The 24,340-nt window shown below is 48.3% G+C and overlaps 1 protein-coding gene across 1 annotated transcript in view; it reads left to right on the top strand.

Annotated features, from left to right (window-relative positions):
• The window catches only part of SDK1 (sidekick cell adhesion molecule 1), a 2,988,580-nt gene that overhangs the window by 2,178,907 nt on the left and 785,333 nt on the right, over positions 1-24,340 (top strand). The window contains exon 14 of the mRNA XM_069647588.1: positions 3,017-3,153. Coding sequence (XP_069503689.1) covers positions 3,017-3,153 — 137 coding nt within the window. The remainder of the gene's footprint in view (positions 1-3,016; positions 3,154-24,340) is intronic.

Genomic DNA, 24,340 nt, shown 5'->3' with positions numbered 1-24,340 from the left:
TCACCCGCGGTAGCACCTGCCTCCTTGGTAATACCTGACACCCACAAGCTGGTTTTAGCTCCTGCTCATCGAATCTCAATTTCAAACCCTGCAATATGCAATTTCTTCTTGACAATCAGCCATAAACTTGTAGATGAGTTGAGTGGCTTCTTTTTAGTTGGGTGTATTCGGTCTAGGCGCAGTTGTCGGACCACCTGGTCCACCCATTACTGGACACGTAATTGACACACCTTGTTGGCTTCTCTTACATAGTTACACCGCCACAGCTTAACAGTGGTGTGTGACTTACATTCTTGCAGTCCCTTTTCAACAATTTTTTTGCAACCATGTGCTTGCTGGATTATCAAACATTCTTATAGCTTTGCCACAATTTCAACTTGCGCAGTTCCTCCTTTCCTTATGGCTCTTGCCAATGCTTGCTTTCTTTCGGATTCTACAATTCAAAGTTCCTTATATTCTTTGCCAATGCTTGCTTTCTTTAGTTTACATGATTCACAGTTCCTTTGTATCAGGGAACGCTTTTCTCTGTTTTCAATTCAAGTTACATTCAATCGTTGTTACTTTCCTTTGGTTCGGTATGCAAAGTTTCAGATCATTCATATCAAACAACATAACTGCAAATTCCCAGTTCACTCTCCTGCTGGGAATTTGCACTCTGTTCATGGTTTCTCATTCACTTTAAAGTTCACTGCTTTTCTGGTTCTTCCTTTGCCTTTTCAGTTTCATTACAGTTCGGTATTCACAAACCACTCCATTCATTAATTTTAACCTTCACGTTATCGTAGTTATCAATCATCTGTACTTTAGATTTGAAGTGGCTTCTCTGTCCTTCGATCACTCGCGAGTGCTCCGACCTGCATTCAGAACACGGCTCGGCCCACATCGTCTTGGAGTCATTCAGCCTGACTTGACTCCATGGGTACGCTGTCTCTGTGTGCTCTCCTTCACTTCAATCCGCTCTTCATGGCTGTCGCTGCTCCCAGCTCGGCACACCTCTTTGCCAGGGCCACCAACACCTCGGGTTACCGGAGAGGGAGTTCTCTTGACTCCAGGAGTTTGGCAGCCCAACCCTGCCACCAGAGACCTTCTGTAAATGCCAGTCACAATCTGCTTTTTCCTACAGAATAGATTGTAAATTGTATTGATTTTTTATTTATTTTTTATTATTTATTTTTTATTTTATTATTTTTTTTTTAATTTATATTTCAGGTGAACCTGTAATTTTATCAAAGGAAGTCTTGAGAAATTGTTTTTGAAGAGTTTTTCTTTCCAGGTTCTTCTAAAAGGCTTTCCACAGATCAAAGCTAGGTAAGTAATGCGGGATACGACAGCCACAAAAGAGGTCGTCGCGCGTTTTGTCCGTCAAGCTCGCTGCGTGAAAGCTGCCTCATTTAAAGGGTGGTCTCGTTGATCTGTGTGAAAGCCAGTTCGACTAGGGTCGCCATGGCCACCGTCCACCGTGTGGATTCTCCGGAGATAATTTTATCCATTTTCTACAAAGGTATGCTGTAAAATGCATCATTTTAACCCATTATTTTAAAAGTTGTTTCTGGGGAGCGCCTCCACGAAGCTCCCTAGTTAGGTTTCAGCTCCCTCGCTATGCTTTATTGCTCAAACTCACTAGTGGGAAGTGTTTGTACCTGTCCAGTAAAAACAATCACCAGCCAAGGCTCAACTCAGGCATTGCTTGATTCTGCTGAAATAATCATGACTACTTAATATCTGTCTCTACGACCATTGAACGAGAGGAGCATTACAGAAAATATAGCCTGACCTCACATTCTAATTAAATGTCCCAGATTGGGACTGACTCACCGAATTCACCCACCCTACCAGACCTTGCAGGATCGTTTGGGAGATGGCTTTTAAGTTCAGCGCTTTTAATCGTACCTCTTGCCATGGCTTCCTCCTACACACCTGGGGCTAGATTACAGAAACTTTGCACCGGTGCAGTGCAAAGTTTGCATGGCATTAGCAGCAGGGAAAAGTTTGCCTTATTTTAAAAAATAATGGGACACTTTAGAAAACTCTTGCACCATGACAAGTGCATTTTTGCAGGGTATAGCACCAGGGCGAAAATTGCCCTTGGGCAAGAAAGATACATTTTCGATGCATTATTGAAACAGGGCAAAATTTGCGCTAGTGCTAATTACGGAACCATATTAACACTAGCGCAAACTTTGCCCTGGTAAAATAACACATTGAAAATGTATGTTTTTTTCACTGGGCCAATTTTAGCCCTGGTGCTTGTACCATGCCAAACTGCACTTGTCATGGTGAAATAGTTTTCTAATATGTCCCAGTGTTTTAAAAAGTAGGGCAAACTTTGCCCCAGTGCTAACACCGTGAAAACGTTGCCTTTACACCGTTGCAAAGTTTCTGTAATCTGGCCCCAGGTTAGCAGAAGGATCCGGGTTGGAGTAGGGCCACCTACAGTGTAAAGGTGGATGCCTTCACTGGTTCATGTTGCTTTTGTGTTTTGAACAGAGCCAACCTATGTTGCTTTGTGGCTGCCAACGAGCACTTTCAGACATTGCAGAATGCTGCCAAGCCACGCCTTGCTATTGCTTTACTTTTCATGTCATTTAATGGTGATGACCATGTCTTAGTATTGTGCAGGTTGTACCTACAATTATGTTCTAACATTGTTTTTAGAAGCACCGTTTCTGCTACCTTTTATAATAATGAAAACACTTGCCATTGCATTGCTAGCCTTTATTTTGCACAAAATATTGGTGATTTAGAGAAAATGTTACAGAAACTTGTCAGCTATTTCAATGTGCAATTATTTTCATAACTATTTTCATGAGGTAAACATGTTCTACTTCAGTTGCTTGCCCTTAAAGTGGCTTCATATGCATGTGGCAGAAATGCGCATGCTCAATACTTGAAAGAAATGCCAAGGCCGGTCGTTACGGATTGGGCTGGCTGTAGCCTTTGACTCCATGATGTGAAGGCTGAGGCAGCGGTAAGACATCTGCTTGCTGACGATCCATTCTTTATTTTTTATTTTTAGTGAGCTTCCCCACTCACCGCAAAATCTCCTGGCACGATTGAACTCCTCCAGCAGCCGAACGGTGGCACTGTCCTGGGTGCGCCCCTTTGATGGAAACAGCCCCATTCTCTATTACATTGTGGAACTCTCGGAAAACAGTAAGTTGACCAGCCCAGTGCACCTGTTCATTGCAATCAACGGATATTCCCATACTCCCCCAACCCCCTTCCCTATTGAACATGGTAGTTATAGTGGCTGCCTGTGCAGTGGCCTTCGAGTATGTGCCTATCAATGTTATAATGCTATTAGAATGCCTGGTATCTTACTAATACGCTGAGCTGCTAACTCCAACTAGCCTCTATAAGGCACTGCAGCTTCCAAGGTGTGGGGTTTTCTTACCCAGCCCCTGAGCAATATAGCACATTTATGTTTGGAGGGGCCGGAGCCCCTTAGGTCCAAACAGATATCCTGGCGGCTACATATCGCTAGGAGGAATCTTGGCTATAGTCAATGTTCTGACACACCTATTTGCACAACGTACCTTTCAAACATTGATTTATAATGTCTATCAATGCACCAGCATCTTGATGAAATAAAATGATGGCTGCATGTCTGTTGACTGCCACCGTGTGGTATCAAGCTATTAAAAGCTCTTCTCATACATTAGGACAGTCTAAGTATGGCTTCACCTCTCCTTCAGACCACCACACTGCCAACTGCAAGATGGAGGAAAGCCGCCACACAAGTCACGTGTTTACCGCATTTGTTGTAAAGGGGCGGGGAAGGGGGGGCATTTCACTTTTGTGGGAGCAGGATCAGCTGTGCACAACTTTGGTGTTTGAATGTGTATCCCAGACTGTGTTCTTTAGCTGTGGCAGGCACGTCAAAAAGAATTCTCACAGTCACATTACTGCATCCAAGGCCGTAAAAAATTAAAATCAGCCATGGTCTGAAGAATTGTTGATGGTTTTGTTTGACACTCCACCTTTCCAAAGTCGTAGCAAAATTAACATATCTAAACCAAACCGCTTTGCCTCGTGGATCCGCAGTTCCATTGTCTCATTGTTAGGTTGACCAGACGTCCCAGTTTTCCCGGGACAGTCCGGGGAAATCGCCCTGCGTCCGGGGTTCCGGGACTTTTTTAATTTTAAAAACCGCATCTGGGGTTTGGAAGGTTGGGAGCTACAGTCACACCCTCTGCAAAAGGCCAGCAACATAGAAGTAGGACTGCAGTTTTATTTACGGTATTACTACTTTTATGTCTATGGCCTATCTGTTTTTTTTTTATCTGGTCACCCTACTCATTGTGAGCACCCGAAGCTCAGAAATATCCAAGCATGATTCTAGTTATTTTTTCGAGTTGAGAGAAGGGGCATTGTTTAATCAATTTGAGGAGGCCTAATTTCGTCCTGATGCTGTCCCTGGAGATGGTATAACACAGTTATTCTACTGCGTCAGACTTACAGTTGTGTAGTTAGCTCGTTATGTGAGACAGAGCTAAGGCGGGGGCGTTAATGGGGATGTGACATTGTCGGGGCGGGAAGTCCCCAGTTACAAGTGAAGTTGGAGTTGAGACCAGGCATGTCGGAGTGGGCCTCCGTTATTTAAGACATGCAACATACTACACATATTCCCTGTGGTCAGAGCAGCACTGCCCGATCCCCGCTAACAAGTTGCACTTTCCTTTCTACTGACGATTGCTGGAGCACAGCACCGAGTGCAGCCATGCCACAGGCGCCTGTCTCATTGTATTTATTTATAATTTCTATAGTGCAGCCACTGAGCCGGAGGCTTAAGGGCGCGGACCAAACAAAACACATAACCATGAACCATCTCAACAAGGTACAGGAGGAGAGATCAATGGACACTGACTAAGCAATTAGCGAAACAGAAGTTTTTCAGGCCCTTTCTGAACACTCTGCTTGAGGTTTCCTCTCTGAGCTTGATAGGCAGATCATTCCAGGAGCTAGGTGCCGCTGATTAAAAAAGATCCCATTTTTGCCCGCGATAGCCTGCAGGCAGGAGTGATAAGAAGGGAGCTATTGTTCGATCTTAGGCTGTATTTGCTAGCCTCAGGTACCAGCTCATCCCTGAGATAACAAGACCGGAGTTCTTCAGACAATTGAATGGATCACTAATAGCTGGTAAATAATGATTTCCTTAACTGGAAGCCAGTGTAGATTTCTTCTAGCCTCTGTTATATGATCAACTCTCCTACGACCCACCACCATTCTGACTGCGTTCTATTGCATCACCTGCAATCTATTTTCCTCACAGTTCGGTAGGCCGATCAGAAGGCTGCTGCAATCTATTCAAGAGCTTATCAAAGCCCTCGCTAGAGTTTCCGTACTAGTTCTTGATAAGAAGGGTCGGTCGTGGGACAAAAGTTTGATGTAATAAGTTGATGAGGCCACAATGCCGCTAACCTGCACCTTCATATTAAGGTTGTGGTCTAAGTGTACCCCCAGAGACTTGACCTTTTTTTTTTTATTTATATGAGGCAATCTCCAATCAGTAATTGGGATTAATGGCCTTCAAGTTTGCGAGTTTTAGAAACAGTTCCCACAAGCATCAATTCTGTCTTACTTGTATTTAAAGCCAGACCATTCGCACACATCCAGGTTTGGATAAGATGGTAAATCCTGTTAATTGTTATTTCATCTTCTATAAAGATACCCGTAAGGGGGCCAACACATTGGGTGTCATGGGCATAATTTGTAAATTCAATGCTGTTAACATCCATGAAATCCAAAAATGGCGCCGTAAAAATGTTGTAAAACATCGGCGAGAGACAGGCTCCTTGTGGGACTCCTTGAGTTAAGTCCTTGGCATTAGCATCCGCTAGGTGGCTACTTACTCTCCACTGCCGTCCCTCAAGGAGTGATTTGACCCAAAAAACTGCAGAGGTCACAAAAAACGCCACCTCCTCCAAACTGGTGGCTAAAGTAGTATGGTCCACTAGGTGGAAGGCGGCGGAAAGATCCAGCAGCATTAGCATGCTGATGTTAACCTGGTCCATATGTCGAAGGAGTCTGGACATAGCTGTCTCTATTCCGTGCTTTTCCCTAAAGCCGGATTGTCTCTTATTAAGAATGTTAGCAGATCTCATGTGAGTAAGCATCTGTGTATACGGCACCCTATCAAGAATCTTCAACAGAAAGGGGGAATTAGAGATAGGGCGATAATTTAAAGGGTCGTCAGGTGGAAGAGCTGATTTTTTCAACAATGGCGTGACCCGTGAATGCTTAATGCAAGCTGGCACGGAACAATCTCTAAAAGAGGCATTTACGAACCTGCAAAGAGTTGAGATCAACAAGGCGGAACAGGCTTTAATCGTCAGTGCTGGACAGACAGCCCTTTTACAATTGGAGGGTTTGATTTTTATCTATTATCACTGTGGGATCAGACTCAGAGATTGGTTTAAAAGTGAAAAGATCCTCTGCTTTCCAGGGCTTAGGAGACAGGATAACAATATTATGATCCTTTTGTCGTAGGGTTTCCTTCGCTTTTAGGATTCCCTCATTGATTTAGCTGAGTTTGGATTCTATGGCGTCTTGCACCAGATTGCTCCACTTGGCATCTCTAATAATAGAGTCTTGATTTATACCAGCACCCTTGTTTCTGGACTACCACACTACGAGTCTGCCTGCCGGGGCCACCGCACCCAACAGGTCTGACCCTGCCAGGCACAGCGGCCCCGGTAGGAAGATTCTTCACAGTTGCGCCAGCACTATTAGCAACGGTGCCATCGTTTCTGTCTCCCCACTCCCATACACTCCTATTGGACTCTATGGGAATGGGGAGTTACAGAATCCGACGCCTAACTTCCCGTGCCACCGGGACTTGTAATGTCCCAGTGGCCCCGGGAAGTCAGGCGCCGGATTAGGTGTTACGTGGTTTGTGGTAACCCACCAGTCGCACCGCCGGGTTACCGCCAACCACGTATTGAGGCCCATTGTGTCCATCATCAGGGTGGATTCAGCCTCTTCATACGTTGTTTGCTTGTCTTGCGGAGAGATTTACAGACCAGTCAAGAATCCCTTTGATGTTTACTGCTCCTAGAGTCTCGAGGACGTACATCAACACAACAATTTCTGTACCACGTGCAGAATCGGCCCTGTTCCTGGAAAAGTGCATTTTATGCTTTGGTGTACAGTTGTGCACCAAATACTAATGTAAATACATGATTTGTAGGTGTAAAAAGGACACTGGTGCCCGCTTACTTAGCTTTCAAGATCCTTTAAAGGTATACCTTAGAACGTTTAGTAGCTTACCATCTTGCCTGTTGGGGGAATAATCTCTTCCGCTTCATGCTTAGATGTAATTCTGGAGCAGTGGCAACGAAATGGCTCCAATGGATGAGTGTTTTCCCCAGTCTCAACCAAAAATGGAGAAAATTGAGACAGTGGCATGGCTTCTTGTGTCTTGATGGGGTGCTGCGTACCTTACAGACACCTCCCACAAATGAGTCACTGTTCGTGGGACAGCAGAGGGTGGATGCATTGTAATCCTGCCCCTTGCCAGTGTCGCAGTTGAAGCACATAAGTCGGAGGATAAATTAAATTATCTTTGGTTATTTTCACACCAATAACTATCTACAAGAATGTATTAGGTGGGACAAGTGGGGAGCTCGGCAGAACATAGCAGCAACTTCAACCACAGGCAGTCTGTCTCTGAGTCTCTTTTTTTGTGCTTGACTTCACCAATAGCGTTGGTGCTGACAACATACGTTCTGTAAAGGAGGGGCGAGGGCACTTTTAGCAGCTACCCCGATTACCAGCAGGAGGGTACTTGGGCCCCAACATAACCCCTGCTGCAAGAATGGAAGACTCATCCATAGGACAAAGTTTGCTCTATTTATTATCAAACGAAGTGACAGTGATCACACTAGAACATCATAGAAGTCCACAGGCTCTCATCCGTTACACCTTTTTAAGGGGCAGTGACGTCATAAAACAAGTTGTTCCCCAAAAACCTATCAGGGTTGGGGATTGGTCAGTTATGGGAAACTATATATGTAATACATAGGTGTTAGTCTGGTTATTGGATCGTCATATCTGGTGGCTCCACCTAGGACACCTCTAAATGTTACAATCATGAAGTTGCAGTTTAACAGGGAGATTATTGGCCACTGCAACATAGTGTGCTGTAACGTGAAAGCTGCTAACTAAGGATTGGTGAGAACGGGGCTTCTCAGCCCTGGGACATTGGACAGCTACCAAGCTGAGTGAACCTATTCAAGGCAAAGGGAACGACCAAGCGGCTCTAGTCAGCATACCACAGAACCTTCACCAGGACCTCTTGTGGTGGAGGGCAGACACCAACCTGTTAGCAGGCAGGTCGTTCAGGCAGCCTTTACCTGAGATCATCATTACCACAGACTCATCCCTGGAGGGATGGGGGGTACACTAGACAGTCACAGTGTCTGTGTAGTCTGGTCACAGGCAGGAATAACTGCAACACATCAATTTGCCCGAGATAATGGCCATCTGGCTTGCTCTCAACGCGTTCCTTCCTTTTGTCTGCAACAAGTCTGTTTGCATCCAGACAGACAGCTCCACATGCATGTATTACATCAACAAGCAGGGAGGTACCAGGTCTCCGCTCTGTAGGATGTCCATTAACATATGGGAGTGGGCACTGTCAAACAACATTTATTTATCAGCAGTCCACCTCCCGGGGGAATCCAACTTGGAGGCAGACAGACTCTTGGGGGTCGACAACTACGAGTGACAGTTGATCGAGGATGTCCTGAGGGGGACCATCAACATGTGGGGCCACCGTCAGGTAGACCTATTTGCCACCATGACCAACAGGCGATGCCACCAGTTTGTGTCCCGGGTGCGACAAAGCAGGTGCTCTCTGTGAGATGTGTTGCAGGTTCCGTGGAACGACATGAATGCATACGCTTTTCCCCCCACTACGTTGATTCACAGGGTCATCTGCAAGGTCAGAGAGTCACAAAGCCTTCAACTCATCTTGATAGTGCCATGGTGGCCAGCCAGACCTTGGTTCTCGGAACTCCTCCGACTGTCGGATCAGGTTCTGGTACACCTGCCATTGGGTCCAGCCCCCCTACTCTCCCAGCAGGAGGGCACATCGGTTCACCATGCTCTGCAGAAGTTAGCCCTGGAGGCTTAGTTCCTGAACAGGTGACCTTGAAACATCTGTACTTCTCGCAGGACAACCTAGCTATCATTCAGGGGGTAATAAGCGACTCCACCAGGAGTCAGTACAAGAGCAAGTGGACGAGGTTCTGTCACTGGGCCAAGGCAAACAAGAAAGATCCTATGACATGCTCTCTGGACGATGTATTATCCTCCTCTGCACACCTGGCTCACTCCGATGTGCAGGTAGACACCTGCCGTACTTATCTAGTGGCCATAGGGGCCCTCAAGAACTCCAGAGATGACATCTTCTCCTCCAATTCGGTGGTTAAAAGGCAATTGGTGGGCCTGACCAGATTATATACGGCGGTCAAGCGTCCACATCCGGTCTGGGACCTTAACGTGTTGCTGGACACCCTGGCCCACAAGCCCTTCGAACCCAGAGTGTAAACGGACACCAGGCTGGTTACTATAAAGACTGCCCTACTGGTTGGCCTTACCTCAGCGCGCAGGATCAGCAAGATTCAGGCACTGGTGGCTTCAGAGCCCTATACCACATTTCACATGTCAGGTGTGCGCTAAGATTTTACCTGGACAGGACAAAGAGCTTCCGTAAATCGGATGCCTTGTTCATCACTTTTAGCAGGGCAAAATGGTGATGGCCATCATGGAGGCCTATGAGGGGCAAAACAGGTCTTTGCCAGAAAACATGCATGCTCACGCCATCGTAGCCAAGGCCATGGCTGTGGCTTTCCAAAGACATGTTTCATGGCAGATGATCAGCAAGGCGGCTACTTGGGCTTCCCCATCAGCCTTTTGCAAATACTACTGCTTGGATGCCATGGCCAGATCAGAACCAGTATTTGGCCAGGAAGTTTTGAAGAACATGTTTTCTTAGAGGGGCAACTCTCCTCCCCATGGCTGCATTCAGTGGTAATCGCCCATACAGTCTGGAGGAAAGGGGATGGGACGTAGAGGTAATTATAAGTTACTCACGGTAATGACGAACGTACTCCTAGTCCATAGTCCACTTTCCTCCATACGTCCCACCATCCTCCTCCGTAATAAACCAGTGTCTTTAGGCAATTGTAATATTGTTGACGTGTCAAAGGGGCCCGAGGAGTGGCACCGGTTGGCAGAGTCAGGGGAGCACATGCTCCCAAGGCCGCACCCCTGCGCGCGTCTAAATTTCAAGGGAAAGTGCCTCATTATGACCCAGGCGGCCACGGAATGTACGGTGCCGGTAAGGGACTGGCACCGTACATTGTGAGCCGCCCTATTACGAGGTCTGCTAGTGGGTCCTGCCTGAGGACGTCTGGTAAAACCAGACGTCCTTAGCGGGACCCGCTAGCAGACCAGGATGCTAACAACGGGCCTGTCATTAATGGGCCCGTTGTTAGCATCCTCCCCATTCCATTGAACCCTATGGGGCTTAAATGGGAATGGGGATTAATTTTTATCGGCGCCCGGAAAAGGGCAATTACTGGGTCCAAGGTCGGCATGACCCGGTTATTGCCCTTTTCTGGGCGCCGGTAAAAAATCATCACCGGTGGCAGCCGTGCCCTTCATAAGGGCACGGCTGCTGCCTGGGTCGTAATGAGGCCCAAAGAAATTATTTTCTGCCAAAAAAGGTTCAATTTCCCGACCCTAGCTTGGGACGCCCATACAGTATAGAGGAAAGGGGACTATGGACTAGGAGTACGTTAGTCACTACAGTCAGTAACTCATAATTTATGTCAGGTGTGTCCGGGTACTGTACCCTTTAGAGCTTGCCATGCGGCTGCTCAGCAGTTAGTGAATGGTGCGCCATTGTGTGCCGTGTGCTGTGCTGTCACTCCGGGGTATCCTGCTCTTTTTCAAACATCGCCAGCTACCTCCCCAAGAATGGCCTCTTCTTGTCGCCCACTGCCAGTGTCGTACTTGCTGTCAGTCCTTCTATCTCATAAATCAATTTTCCAGCCCCTGCAACCAACAAGGGTAGCTTACACCTCAAAATATTTGTATCCATCTTTGCCACGGTATATACTGTGGTCGTCCACCAGCCTTCTCTAGTAACGGAAACTGTCAGTCTCATTCCTCCATCATGTCTCCCCATGTCTATAGTGGCTGTGAACCACCTCGTCATCTCTGCCCGTTTCCGTCCTGGCAGGACTCTGAGCCTCTGCGTATATGGAGTAATTTTGTCAGCACTATGTGATCTGTCCCTGGGACGCTCCGTTCATCCCTTCGGGTTCCCCCTAGTCTCTTCCCATATCTTCCCCTTCTCCCCATAATGTCTCGTAGTACGGGCTTACTTCCCTGGAGTGACATCGAGGCCTCTCCCCCTCGTCATCTTCACTATCTTCATCCGACTCCATGGTCCCAATACTATTGTCACTGTCTCATTCGAGGGGATTGGGTCCCCCGACGTATTCCATATCTATGACAGTAATCACCACAGCTGTGCTGCTTTGGAAAATCTTCGGCATCCTGCGTCGATGACTTCGATACGGCGCCCTCGAGAACCTCCTCGGACGGTCGATATCAATGGATGTTATAAGTAGGACGGACGACACCCGTAGCCTCAGTTCCGTATTTTCCGCGAACATGTTCGCTTCGGGAATCTCGGCGCGCCTCGACTCTTTGGAGTTTCTGTCGTTTCTCGGTTCTTCGAACCTGTTTGGTGTTTGTGAAGTATTTCTTCGTGAAGATGTCTACCTCGTCTTCCACACCGCGTCCAGGCTTTAAGAAGTGCAGGGACTGTGGGTCCAAGATGTCGATTACAGACTCGCACGACGCCTGCCTCTGGTGCCTCGAGGAGGCCCATGACACGGATGACTGTGTCGACTGCCAGTCGCTCACGTCTAAAGCCTTGCGGGAGCGCAAGAAGAAGTTATCGGTAGGTAAGGTGTCCAAGCCCCGGAAGTCGAGGTCTGCAGGGCTTTCGACGGACGACTCAAGGGGTGACTCTCCGCGTCGTTGTCGGAAGTCCAGTGGGTCTCGGTCCCGTAGTCGGTCTCCTACCCCGTCCTCATCCGAGGACTCGGACCGGCGGCGGGTCGCTTACCCCACCAAGCATGCGACGCCGGAGGAATGGGCTTCCTTCGGGAAGAAAATGTTGGCGATTCTCGAATCGCAGGGCACTGGTCCATCCGCGCCTCCGAGTGGGGTCGGTCGTGATCCACAGAGAGACACCGCTCGCACGCCTTCGGGCTCGGGTGGTCGTCACGATTCGTGTGAGAGGTCCCGCTCGGACAAGGGGAATCGTTCTTGGCATGTCCGGTCCAGGTCCCGGTCCTCGACACGCTGGAGACCGTGTGGTGGTGTCTTCACGGAAGAGGTCAACGCCGGTGGCGCCGAGGTCGTTGACAGACTATTTCGAGGGCTTGCCTTCGAAGAAGTTGTCGCCACCATCGGCGTCCCGGCCATTCGAGGGACACGCTCGGGGCCCCGGCCTCGAGGACTGTGTCGGCGCCGTTGATGCTGTCAACGCCGCGCTCGGCGTCAACGCCAATTCACTCGACGCCCTCAATGCCTTTCGAGGCTGTGTCGACGGGGGTACCCCGTGGCTCGGTGGAACCCCCTAGAAAGGCTTTGGCCAAGGTCAGGCATGGCTTTGGTTCAAGTTCTGTGCCTTCTTACCGCCATCTGGAGTTTATTTCAGAGGTGGATGATTGCTCTGAAGATGGCAAGGTGCCTGACACGGTGCCAGACGAGATTCTCTCGGGCCATAGCCAGTTTGAGGACCTGATGAAGTCCCTGCATGATGCTAGTGGGCTGGATACCTCTCCGGAGGTGGAGTTGTGTAGGCCTGAGCCTGGCACTCATTCGTACCGGCACCTTAGGTCAAGGGTCACCGAGTACTTAGGATGGTCTGCTCCCCCAGGGGAGTTTGTTCAGGATGACCTTACGGATATCTTCGACATTGGTCCACATACTGACCCGGTACTGCTGTTTCATATTGCTCTACAGAGGAGGGTGGCGGCGGCTTGGACTGCTCCGGAGAGTATCCCGGCAGTGTGCGAGTCTTTGCCGCGAAAATACCGCCCAGCCAGTAGTGACCCCTGCTACTTATCCAAGCACCCTACTCCGGAGAGTTTGGTGGTGCAGGCGGCTACGGCCCCGGCAAAGCAGGCGTCGTACCCTACCATCCCTCCTGATAGGGATGACAAGTGTTTTGACGGCTCGGCAAAGAAAGTGTTTTCTGCAGGGGGTATGGCGCTTCAGGCAGCAGCCGTGCCTTGTCTCGTTTCACGCACACTCTGTGGAACTGTGTTTCCTTGGCGGCTGAACATATTCCCGAAGGGGACGTACGGGATGGTTTCCTTGCCATGGTTCAGGATGGCAAGGATGCCATGTGTGAGGCCGTTCAGTCGGGTTTGGACATGGCAGATTGCGTCAGCCGGTCCATGGTGGCGAGCACCGTGATACGCAGGTTTGCGTGGTTGCGGAGGTCGGGGTTTGCTTCTGATGTGCAGGCCCGACTCCTCAACATGCCCTTTGACGGAGAGCATCTTTTTGGCAGCAAGGCTGTCGAGAGCCTTGAGAGGTTGCAGACCTCAAAAGCTGCAGCGAAGTCATTGGGCGCTGCAGTTCGACAACCTCCGCCTTTTCGTCCTAGGGGACAGCAATGGAGGGGAGGTTCCTTTCGTTATTACTCATCCTTTGGTAAAGCGAGAGGAGCTGCCAGTCAAAGGGGCCACCGTAGGAGTGCCTGAGGTGGAAAACAAGGTACTCGAGGTGCCAAGGCCGCTCGGGCTGTTGCCTCTTTGCCCTCAGGCAACGCCGCAGCCGCTTCAGCTCAGTCATGAGGCCATGTCCCATGGTTCTCCGGTTGGGGGAAGGCTGGTGCAGCATCTTGCAGAGTGGCGCGCCATTACTTCAGATGTGTGGGTTCTGGAGATCATAACCCACGGCTACTGTCTTCCTTTCCGGCAGAGGCCTGAAGACAATCCACCGGGGAATCTCTCTTTGAAGAGCCCGGATCCACTCCTTGCGCAGGAAATTCAGTCCCTGCTGGAGAAAGGCTCCATAGAACTGGTGCCTGTAGCGGAGAGGAACAAGGGATGGTATTCCCCTTATTTTTTGATTTCCAAGAAAGACGGGGGATTGAGACCCATCATGGACTTGCGCGGTTTGAACAAACTCCCCAGGAAGGACAAGTTCAAGATGGTTACTCTCTCTCAAGTCCTCCAGGCCCTTCAACTTCAGGACTGGTTGGTGTCTCTTGACCTCAAGGATCCTTATTTTCATGTGCTGATCCATCCAAAGCACAAGAAGTACCTGAGGTTCGCGGTTGGCGACTCGCACTTTCAGTTTCGGGTCCTGCCGTTCGGATTGACCTCCGCCGCGAGGATATGCACCAAGCGCATGGTAGTGGTGGCAGCCCACCTCAGGAAAGGGGGGATTCACGTCTACCCCTACCTGGTCGATTGGTTGATCAGGGCGCGCTCTCCCTAGCAAGTCCTGGATCATCTGTCAGTCACCTGCCACTCCCTCCACAAGCCGGGCTTCTCCCTCAACTTAAAGAAGTCCCATTTGACACCAACCCAGAGGCTCCAGTACATTGGAGCAGTGCTCGACACGTCCCTGGGGCAGTGTTTTCCTCCCCAGGTGAGGGCTCATCACATTCAGCAGATGGTGCACAAGTTTCAACTTGCTCAGACTCTCCCAGCGTTCGAGTTCTTGAGACTGCTCTGCCTCATGGCATCCTGCATTCTTCTGGTGCCAGAGGCCAGGTTGCGGATGAGACCTTTGCAATGGGCACTCAAGCTCCAGTGGTCTCAGTCCTCCGGCAGGATGTTGGACCCTGTTCAAGTGCCATCTTCGGTCACCCGGGACCTTCTGTGGTGGGCCGACGAAGGCAATCTGATGGCGGGGGCTCCATTTTGGCTGCCCTGGCCAGAGGTGACGATCGTGACGGACACATCCCTCACAGGATGGGGAGCTCATGCCAACGAGTTGACAGTCATCGGTCGTTGGTCTCCGTTGGAGTCCAGACTCCATATCAATCTGTTGGAGCTGAGGGCCGTTAGACTAGTCCTGAAGGCTTTTCTGCCAACTGTGCGAGGAAAGAATGTCTTGATCCTGACGGACAACACGGTGGCCATGCACTACGTCAACAAAAAGCGGGGGGCAGGGTCACTTCCTCTGTGCAGGGAGGCGATGCAGCTCTGGTTCTGGGCAATCCAGCAGGAAGTTTCGATCTCGGAAGTCCATCTGGCAGGAGACGAAAACGAGACGGCGGACGCTCTGAGCTGGCAGAGCGCGATCTCTCACGAATGGGAGTTGGCTCAGGAGATTCTCCTGGAGATCTTTGCCCTTTGGAGGACCCCTCAAGTGGATCTTTTCGCCTCCAGTGTCAACCGGAAGTGCGAGAGGTTCTGCTCGCGGGAATTTCCTCCAAACGGAGCCTTAGAAGACGCGCTCGTGGTGGAGTGGTCATTCCCACTGCTGTATGAGTTTCCTCCAGTCCCCGTCATCCCGCAAGTACTGTGGAGGTTACGGAGGTTCGGTTCCCGGATGATCCTCATTGCTCCGGCGTGGGCCCGGAGGACGTGGTTCCCGGACCGTCTCGACTTGTCCATTTGCCCTCCATGTCGTCTTCCCTACCGAGACGATCTGCTCTCACGGGAGGGGAGTCAGGTTCTCCATCCAGCGGTCAGATCCCTCAACCTTCACGCTTGGTTTCTGAAAGGTTGAGGTATAAGGATTGGGACCTCCCTGAAGACATGATGGAGGTGTTGCTTTCGGCCAGAAGGTCCGCAACAAAGTCCCTGTACCGTTGGAGAAAGTTCTGCGACTGGTGCAGGGTTAAGAATGTGGATCCTTTTGCATGTGAAATTCCCATGGTTCTGTCTTTTTTACTTTCTTTGGCCCACAGGGGCCTTCAAGTGGGTACCATTAAAGGTTACCTGGCGGCGCTGTCCATATTCAAGCGCTCGTCTGAAGAGTGTTCCTATTTTAAAATTCCTTTAATTTCTCAGTTTCTGAAAGGGCTCACTAATGTGTTCCCTCCGTCACCTTTCCAGGTGCCCGGTTGGGATTTGAACCTAGTTCTCAAGTTTCTGATGGGTGCTTCGTTTGAGCCTTTGCATTCATGCCCTTTGAGACTGTTAACTCTTAAGACTGTATTTTTAGTTGCGGTCACTTCTGCTCGCAGAGTGAGTGAGTTACAGGAACTTTCAGTTAAGTCACCCTTCACTGTGTTTCATAAGGACAGGGTTGTCCTTAGAGTTCGTCCTTCTTTTCTTCCGAAGGTGGTGTGGGAATTCCATTTAGGCCAGAAGGTGGTTCTTCCGGCATTTTATCCTCCTCCACATCCTGGTAAGGAAGAGCTTTTATATTTCTCGCATGTCCCGGGTCAGAGTGGACGATCAGCTCTTCATTGGTTACGCTGGAAAGCGTTTGGGACAGGCTGTGACGAAACAGACTTTGTCTCGCTGGATTATTTTGGCTATCTCCGAGTGTTACCGCTTGGCGGGTAAGGACCCACCGGTCGGTTTACGGGCCCATTCTACCAGGGGTATGGCGGCCTCTACTGCCCTGCAGAGGGGTGTTCCTATTCGTAACATCTGTGATGCAGCCACCTGGGCTTCGGTACATACTTTTGTACGTCACTACTCCCTCGATTCCATCCTGGGGCAGGATCTGGCCTTTGGCAAGGCGGTCCTTTACTCTGCAATTTGATTGGGCATGTTAAATTTCTGTTTTCTAAAATTCTTTTCCCACCTCCGTGCATTGGTACTGCTTTGGGAGTCTGTCATAGATATGGAATACGTCGGAGGACCCAATCCCCTCGAAGAACAAGTTACTCTCTTACCTGGTAACGTTCTTTCGAAGGGATGGTCCGACGATGTATTCCATATCGCTCCCTCCCTACCTTCCCCGCTACAGAATTTCTTATGCAATTGCAGCTTACGTTTCCGCAAGGCTTTGTGTGTCAGACTGGCAGAAGACTGGTGGCACACATTCTGGGAAAAAACTACAACTGAGGCTACGGGCGTCGTACGTCCTACTTATAACATCCAGTGACGTCGGCCGTCGGAGGAGGTCCTCGAGGGCACCGTATCGACTTCATCAACGCAGGACGCAGACACCGAAGATTTTCCGAAGCAGCACAGCTGTGCTGATTACTGTCATAGATATGGAATACGTCGTCGGACCATCCCATCGAAAGAACGTTACCAGGTAAGAGAGTAACTTGTTCTTCTTTTTCGTACTCAAAGCTGAGCCGAGCTGAGCCTTATTAACATCGGTTTCTCCAGTTGTTTCCCCTTCACTTTATCAGAAAAATCACATTTCCCCCTCCACTAGGACCCAATTGTACTCCTTCTTGCCTTTATGGCAAACTGTCTCTTCTGCTCCTATGGAGTTCCCCTACTCTTCTTCGTATCCCCTCTTCCTCATTGACATTTAGACATGTCAAGTCTGTCTTATTGTCTTCTGTTTTCTCTTTGCTTCCATCTCTTTCCCGCTCACGTCTCCTATCTTCCTCTTCTTTTCTACATCGGCGTTCTTTAACGAGTCGCTTGACTTCCAACCTTCTCTTTTCTTTCTTTATTTGCAACTGTCTCACCTCCTCTTCGTTGGTCTCCCTCATTGCTATCTCCTCTAGCGCTCTGTGCCTCTTCTCTCTTTCCTCTTTCCCACTCTTCTGCTTGCTCCCGTTCTCTTCTCAACCTGGTGTATTGCTCCTTCTCTTCCCTTTCCCTTTTCTGTACTTCTTCTTATATTATCTCTGCCCATTCTTTAGCTTCTTCCTCTCCATCTTTCCGATTTGGAGCTTCCTCTCCCGTGTGTCCTAACTTACTTGTAGTCCTCCTGTCCTGTTTAAGCAATATCTGTCCGCCTACCTATTCATTTGTCGGGACTGTTTCCCCATGATCTCCACTATGTCATGTCCGTCCCTCATCGTCTTTTCTCAGTTTCTCTTGCAAGTCGCTGCGCTCCTTATGTTCGCTACTGACAGCTTCTGCTTTTTTATTTGCCTGCTTTGTGATGCTGAGTGTGTCTTTGCTGCTATACATTGGTGGTGCAAAAGTAGAATAAGTATACCCTGACGCTGCTTTCAGTTCCCTTAAGGGGTAAAATCCCTGACTTTCTGCCGTTGGACCTGCGTCTGCAGTTTGAGGTGGAGGAGGGGGAGCCAAAGGCGATCCGCCTCCTATATCCTGTTGACTCAACATCAATTGCTTTTGGGTGAGGTCCCCTTCCTTGTACTGTAACATTTTCCATAGTTCTAATATAGCCAATCGATTACTTAATTTCTTTCCCTTATAAGCTGCATGTAAATATGTGGTCATCTGTTGCTGTGGACATTTGGAAGAGCTTCCGTCTTTGGGCTATGGCTTTACTAATTTTCCCTCTGTATCGCAAGTTCATTCCACGCTATACTTGCATATTTTGTCTTGAGAATGCAGGAGGGACTTTTATAAATTTTGAATGGGTGTATCCCTCATTTTGACACGTTACTTTGTAATCGTCAAAACTTACTTGACGTCAAATCGGGATTTTGACGCTTTCAATTACCTTTGTCAATTCACAGTTTACATAATCAACATCACTTTTCAATGAAATTCAGAACACCATAGAGATCCAAAGAATTGTTTCAACAGCCTCTGTGGCTCAACACCACCAACAAAAGCATGCCCCATGCACCGCCCACACTGCATTAACCACCCTTACGGCTGAAACCGCAACTTCATTCATGTGCTCCTCGAGTTCTGCCCAAATGGCAAAACACTTTTCATCAATTCAACCAATAGTCCAACAAAAATGGAATCCACCACCTTCTAAGCACCTAAAGTCATATTCACCAACCTCACACATGTGACCAACAACCCTGCATTGTATTGACATCAGAGAAAACCCCTAATATTTCGATATATGTCTTAGCGCTTGACAACATAAAAACAATAACAAACATATAACGCACAACCGTCTTCCTGCCTCACAGAGTATCCCAAAAACTATGTGGCCCTTCTTATATATCAATTCATATACATTGCAATGAGATAAATTAAGAAACTGCCTTCTGCAATCTAAGTTAGCGTATTCTGCTAACATCTAGACACAGATAACCATACAAAATCATCCATGAACCAAGCTAAACTGCCTAACTCACATGTATCCTTTTTTGTGTTTTTTTATGTTTTTCAACCATATACCAAGCTAACGCCTCGAGTACAGGTAACCTTTTTAAAGTATTTTTATTTAATTTTTTCATCCGTAAACTAAGCTAAACGGGTAACCTTCACAAGAACACGAAAACACAGAAAAACAACACTAAGCAGAACTTTCCCTTCCATATATTTGCAATATAGTTCAGTCTATACTTGAACTCTGGGATTCGCTGAAGACCCTCGGATACCCAGAATCTGCCACTCTGCTGTCTGCTCTGCTTGGTGTCTCACGGTGAGCGGGCCGGAATTCCTCCAAGGCGGCTCCTGTCGACCTCTTAAATTATTCCCACGTGCGGATTTGGGGGGGCGGTCCTCACGGGTCGCACTTCGGGCATGCGGCGGGATGAGGCAGGCTTAGTGACCATTCCTCTGCTACCACTTGTAAAGGAGTAGCAGGGGCACTCTTAGCAGCTAACCCGATTTCCAGCAGGAGGGTACTTGGTTCCCAACAAAATCTGTGCCACAAGAACGGAAGACTCAACCATGGGGAAAAGTCTTTATTATCAAAGAGACAGGGATCACATTAGACCAGCATAGCAGTTCACAGACTCTCGTCCTCCAAATGTGGGTTACACCCTTTTTAGGGGCAGTGACGTCGTCAACTTGAGTTCCCAAAAACATATCCGGGATGGGGATTGGTCAGTTTAGGGAAACTATATATGTAAAGCATAGGTGTTTGTCTGGTTATCGGATCTCCACATCTGGTGGCACCACCTCTAAATGTTAAAATCACGAAGTTGCAGGTTAACGGGGAAATTAATGGCCACTGCAACATAGTATGCTCTAACTTGAAAGGTAGCTAAGGATTGGACATAATAGGTATTTTCAGCCTTGGGACCTTGGACAGCTACCAGGCTGGGTGAACCTATTCAAGGCAATGCGAACAATCACAAAGGTGCTGCGTGTTCCCAATAAGTTGCCATCTCTGATCGCCTAGGCCCTGAGAGCATACATCTAGCTTTGAACCTGTGTAGCAATTGTATCTTTCCACCTCTGGTTCGATGGGAACAGCTTTCCTCCATCTGCCTCAAATGAATAGGCACTGTCCTAGTCTTCAAGGTCACGTCTGTGTTGACCACGAAATGGAGCTCTCCTGCTTGTAATAATGAGGATTTGAAGCAATATTGCTTGCAGGTGTCTTATCGCCTTGGTAAACAGGAAACTTTCAGCCTCTGCTTGTCCTTGGCTAGGATGTGCACTGTGTCTGCACTGGAAGCTGTGTCTGCCTTTAGCTGAATCAGGCTGTCAGCCTCTCCATGTCCTTGAAGTTCATCTTCCCTTCCCTTTTCACTTCAATGCACCTATGGCTTCCATCTTTGTTCATATGGCCGTCATGTTAGTCACAATTAAGCTTGTGCAAGCTGTTTGAACTTATTCTTGGCGTCTTGCTGTTTATGCTTAGCAAAGGATATACGTGTGTGTGCTTGTCCTCTATCTGCGTGAGTCATAAGCATTTGTTTTGTGTCTATCAGCAATAAACTGTTGTGTCTTTGTAGCTTCATGCATGGATGCCTATATGCTTAATGTCTAAAGTAACCTACGTCGTGATTTTAGTAGTGAGGTTATAGTCAGTCAACTTGTTCGATCAATGACAACTCTATTTTCTCCATATTGTCAGAAGGATTACGGTTTCAATGGCTGTCTGAGTGAATAGCGTTTCTCACATCTGCGATACATCGACGATGGTGAGGAAGGGCCCAGGAGTGATGTACATATGTGTGTGTGTCATTAATATTGCCACACAGGAGATTTGCGCAGCAAACCGCCACACATGTATAAGTTACTGTTTGCCATCCATGCAGCAACCTTCAGATGCTATGTGTCATACATAGTTCAGAATAAATGTACTACAATGACATGTTTTGGGTTATGTTGACATTAGACTTGATTGACGCTTATGCCAGCCCTGCACGCAAGCGTCAATGCTGCGTGCGTTGAGTCCTTCGACCAAGCACTACCTTTGCAATATGCAATGCCTGCCTTATGTTTTTACTTGGAAACTATTTCAATGAAAACATGTGACCGATTAGTGCCTCTTCTTCTGCAGCTAATGGCGGAAGTTTTGCATACGCCAGTCATTTGAAGCGTGCCTGTGTGTTTGTTATTCTGGAAATCTTCTGCTGTGTTGAAAGCAACACAGCCCCTGCCTCTCCACTGTTGGTTACAGGTGTTGATGTTGCTAATGCAGGCAGCGACAGCGGAGTGTGCACTGATTTTACTGCGCCATAATGCTGCTTCCACCCACAGAATTTCCAATGCAGGGTTTCGCTCAAAGGGCCATATTTCATGTGTTTTGGCAAGTGTGTTTTTATCGCTTGTTTTCCCTTCGGCTGGTGCAGTTTGAATACATTTCTTATGAATTTAGCATCTTGCCATGTTGCTTATCATGACAACGCTGGAATAAACCCACTGACAACATTTCAGGGGACTAATTACCCGTGGCACGGAGGCTCCCGAGAAGCAACCCCTTGCATGAATTTATATGTGAGCCCTCCACAGTGTGCCGTACTACGAGCCAAGGTGCACTGTTGTGAGCAATGTTTTATAGAGGGAATGGCACAGTACCGGATCATCCATTAGGCCAAGTAGGCACCAGCCTATAGGCCGTACTGCTTATAGGGGCCCCATGGCCACCAGTGCCTAATTGGAGTTTGTATTTAATTTGGATTTAAATTGGATTTTGTATTTAATTTGCAGCCTGCACTGTGTTAGCGGTTTTTTGTTTGAAAATCATTGGTCTCTGTCTCTGCATTTGTGCCCTCCCTGCTGAGTCCGCATTTTCAGTTTTCTTCAGTTTCACTTTCTACTTGCGTGCCCATGCGTGCCAGCCAGGGCCCAAGCTCAGACTCAGTGAATCTAACACACACCCTGGCTGGTGCGTATGGGCAGGCAGGCAGGAGCACCACCACCAGCAAGTCAAGTCATCAGAGGCCTACAGAGGACGAGCAAAAGTGAGGCGGGAAAGGGAGGACCGACTGGGTAAAAAGGATGCAGAGGAGATAATGCAGCAGAAACTGTGTATTACTAGAAGGTAAACAATAATTGTAGGACATCTGCTTGGTGGTTGAGGACCAAGAGGAAAATAAAGCTGCTGTCCCCTCCAGCTAAAGCCTGCATGTGTCCACAGGACTTTGTAGTCTTGGTGTCTCCCACGGGCTGCAAAAGTCAGTGAGGTGGTCTTGGCGGCCACATGGGGAAAGACGTCCATGGCCCCCGCCCACAGGGTTCCAGCGTCAGTGATGGGGTCCTATTGTGCCCTAACATGATGATGGTGTCACCAGTCTCGTTCTGGGGGCTCCCGTGCACAGAGCACCGGTTAGCGTTGATGCTCTAAATGCCCCTGTGCGGTAGGGACTGGGAATGGGCCACGTGGCTCTCGCAGGGTTGTGTAATAACCGATCTCTGGTCCTGGGGTATGCTGCTGGCAGCACTGGCATGTGCTGGGAACCTGCCCTTGAGGGGTGCTTTGGGCAAGCTCCCTGTAGTCCCCAGTAGGTGCACTGCCCTGTGATTGTATCCTGGGCCACCTGCAGGGAGCGTGGGTTTGTGACTGGCTCCCGAGACCACCCACTAGCTGCATGTGTCGGTCCTGGGTACCCTGGGCTCCCCCAGGCTGCACAGCAACAGGGGATAATTTGCAAGGGGGCCCCGTAATTTCTACTGCCTAAGGCCCTCCACAGGGTTTCATCTGGCACTGGGAAGGCGCCTGTAGGTTTGTTTATAAACGTTAACAAAAATCTTCACACCTGCCAGGAGTGACACGGGACTGTCAGGAGACAGACGGTAATAAGACGCTGCCCAAAATAAACTAGTCAGTCCTGCAGCCGCATGAAGGTGCACAGAGAAACTTGCACAGATCGAAATTCAAATGTACACATATATATTCGCATTCAAGTAAATTACATTTTACGGCACAGGAGCCTCGCTTGGTTTGTAAATCAACAGTGTCAGTAAATTAGCATCTGTGCCTGGCTTTGTTTGTTCAAGGGACCTTCCCTTCCAGCTTTATATCAGTGGCAGCCACTCTTTGACGTTTGGCCAGGTGTTAACATTCAGCCCTGGACCGTCATCTCTGAGAGACAAGCCGTGGCGCACAGGGACTGGCTTGCAACCATTTCACAGCCTAATTTCTTTGCTCGTCCATAAGGTTAGTTCCAAATCTTGCACTCTACTGTCCTGGAACACCAGGGTCCACAACGCATTTTTTTTGTGAGAAGATAGCTTAATTGCACAACTCTTGCAATATGGTATGGTATGTTTGCTAGAGGTTTGGCTAAGCAAATCTCCTGCAAATCTCCTGCAATTGATGGTATGACATTTTTCCGCCAACTGCAGGTAGAAACGTTACCTAATCGGTCTAAGAACCTAGCAGATCTGAAGGAGTATGTGCTGTCTTGCCAAGTTTATTTGGAATTGCAGCCATACACAAAATGGTGTCTGAGCAAAGTGTAGCCATGTGAGTACATGCCTGTGTGCTTTAACAGTCTGGAAACTGGTTAGGTGTTTGCAGGTAGCACTCCCCCTCCACGTACGTCGAGAATATGTCGACTATGTAAAAATATGAACACAACTGATATACTGTAAAACCTGTCGATTTATTGTGACGATCGAGACAATTTCTGTCAATTATTTCTAAGCAGGCTCCCCCATGAACTGCCATTTTTACATCAGTTGTGGCAACATATTTTAGCCAGCGAGCAGATATGTTTGATACTATGCACTTTACAATGTTAGCATAATATACAACAGTTGTTATCAAGATGTAATATAGTTACATAATTTCATTTTGCATCCCCTTCCCGGAAATGGGTGCCATGGAACGGGAGAAGGGACTACATGTTGTTCCCTTCTCCCTGATCCACAGCAGCCATCTTGTTTTGTAGTTTATTCTCGAGTTGAGAAACAGAAAACATATGTTTCTCAACTTGAGAAAAATACACTATTGGTAACTTTTCTTTCTTATTCGTACTCAGATTAGTTATTTGTTCTATATCATAATCTTTGTTATTCTTCTCGTGCCACCCCGGCCCCCGATTACCTTAATTCTTCTTAGGAAACTGTCCTGGGGCTCTTAC

The sequence above is a fragment of the Ambystoma mexicanum genome, chromosome 2q, assembly GCF_040938575.1.
Source record: "Ambystoma mexicanum isolate Mex_15411 chromosome 2q, UKY_AmexF1_1, whole genome shotgun sequence".
Lineage (NCBI taxonomy): Eukaryota > Metazoa > Chordata > Amphibia > Caudata > Ambystomatidae > Ambystoma > Ambystoma mexicanum.
Note: the sequence above shows the minus strand (reverse complement) of the source record. Positions and strands in the feature narration are given on the sequence as shown.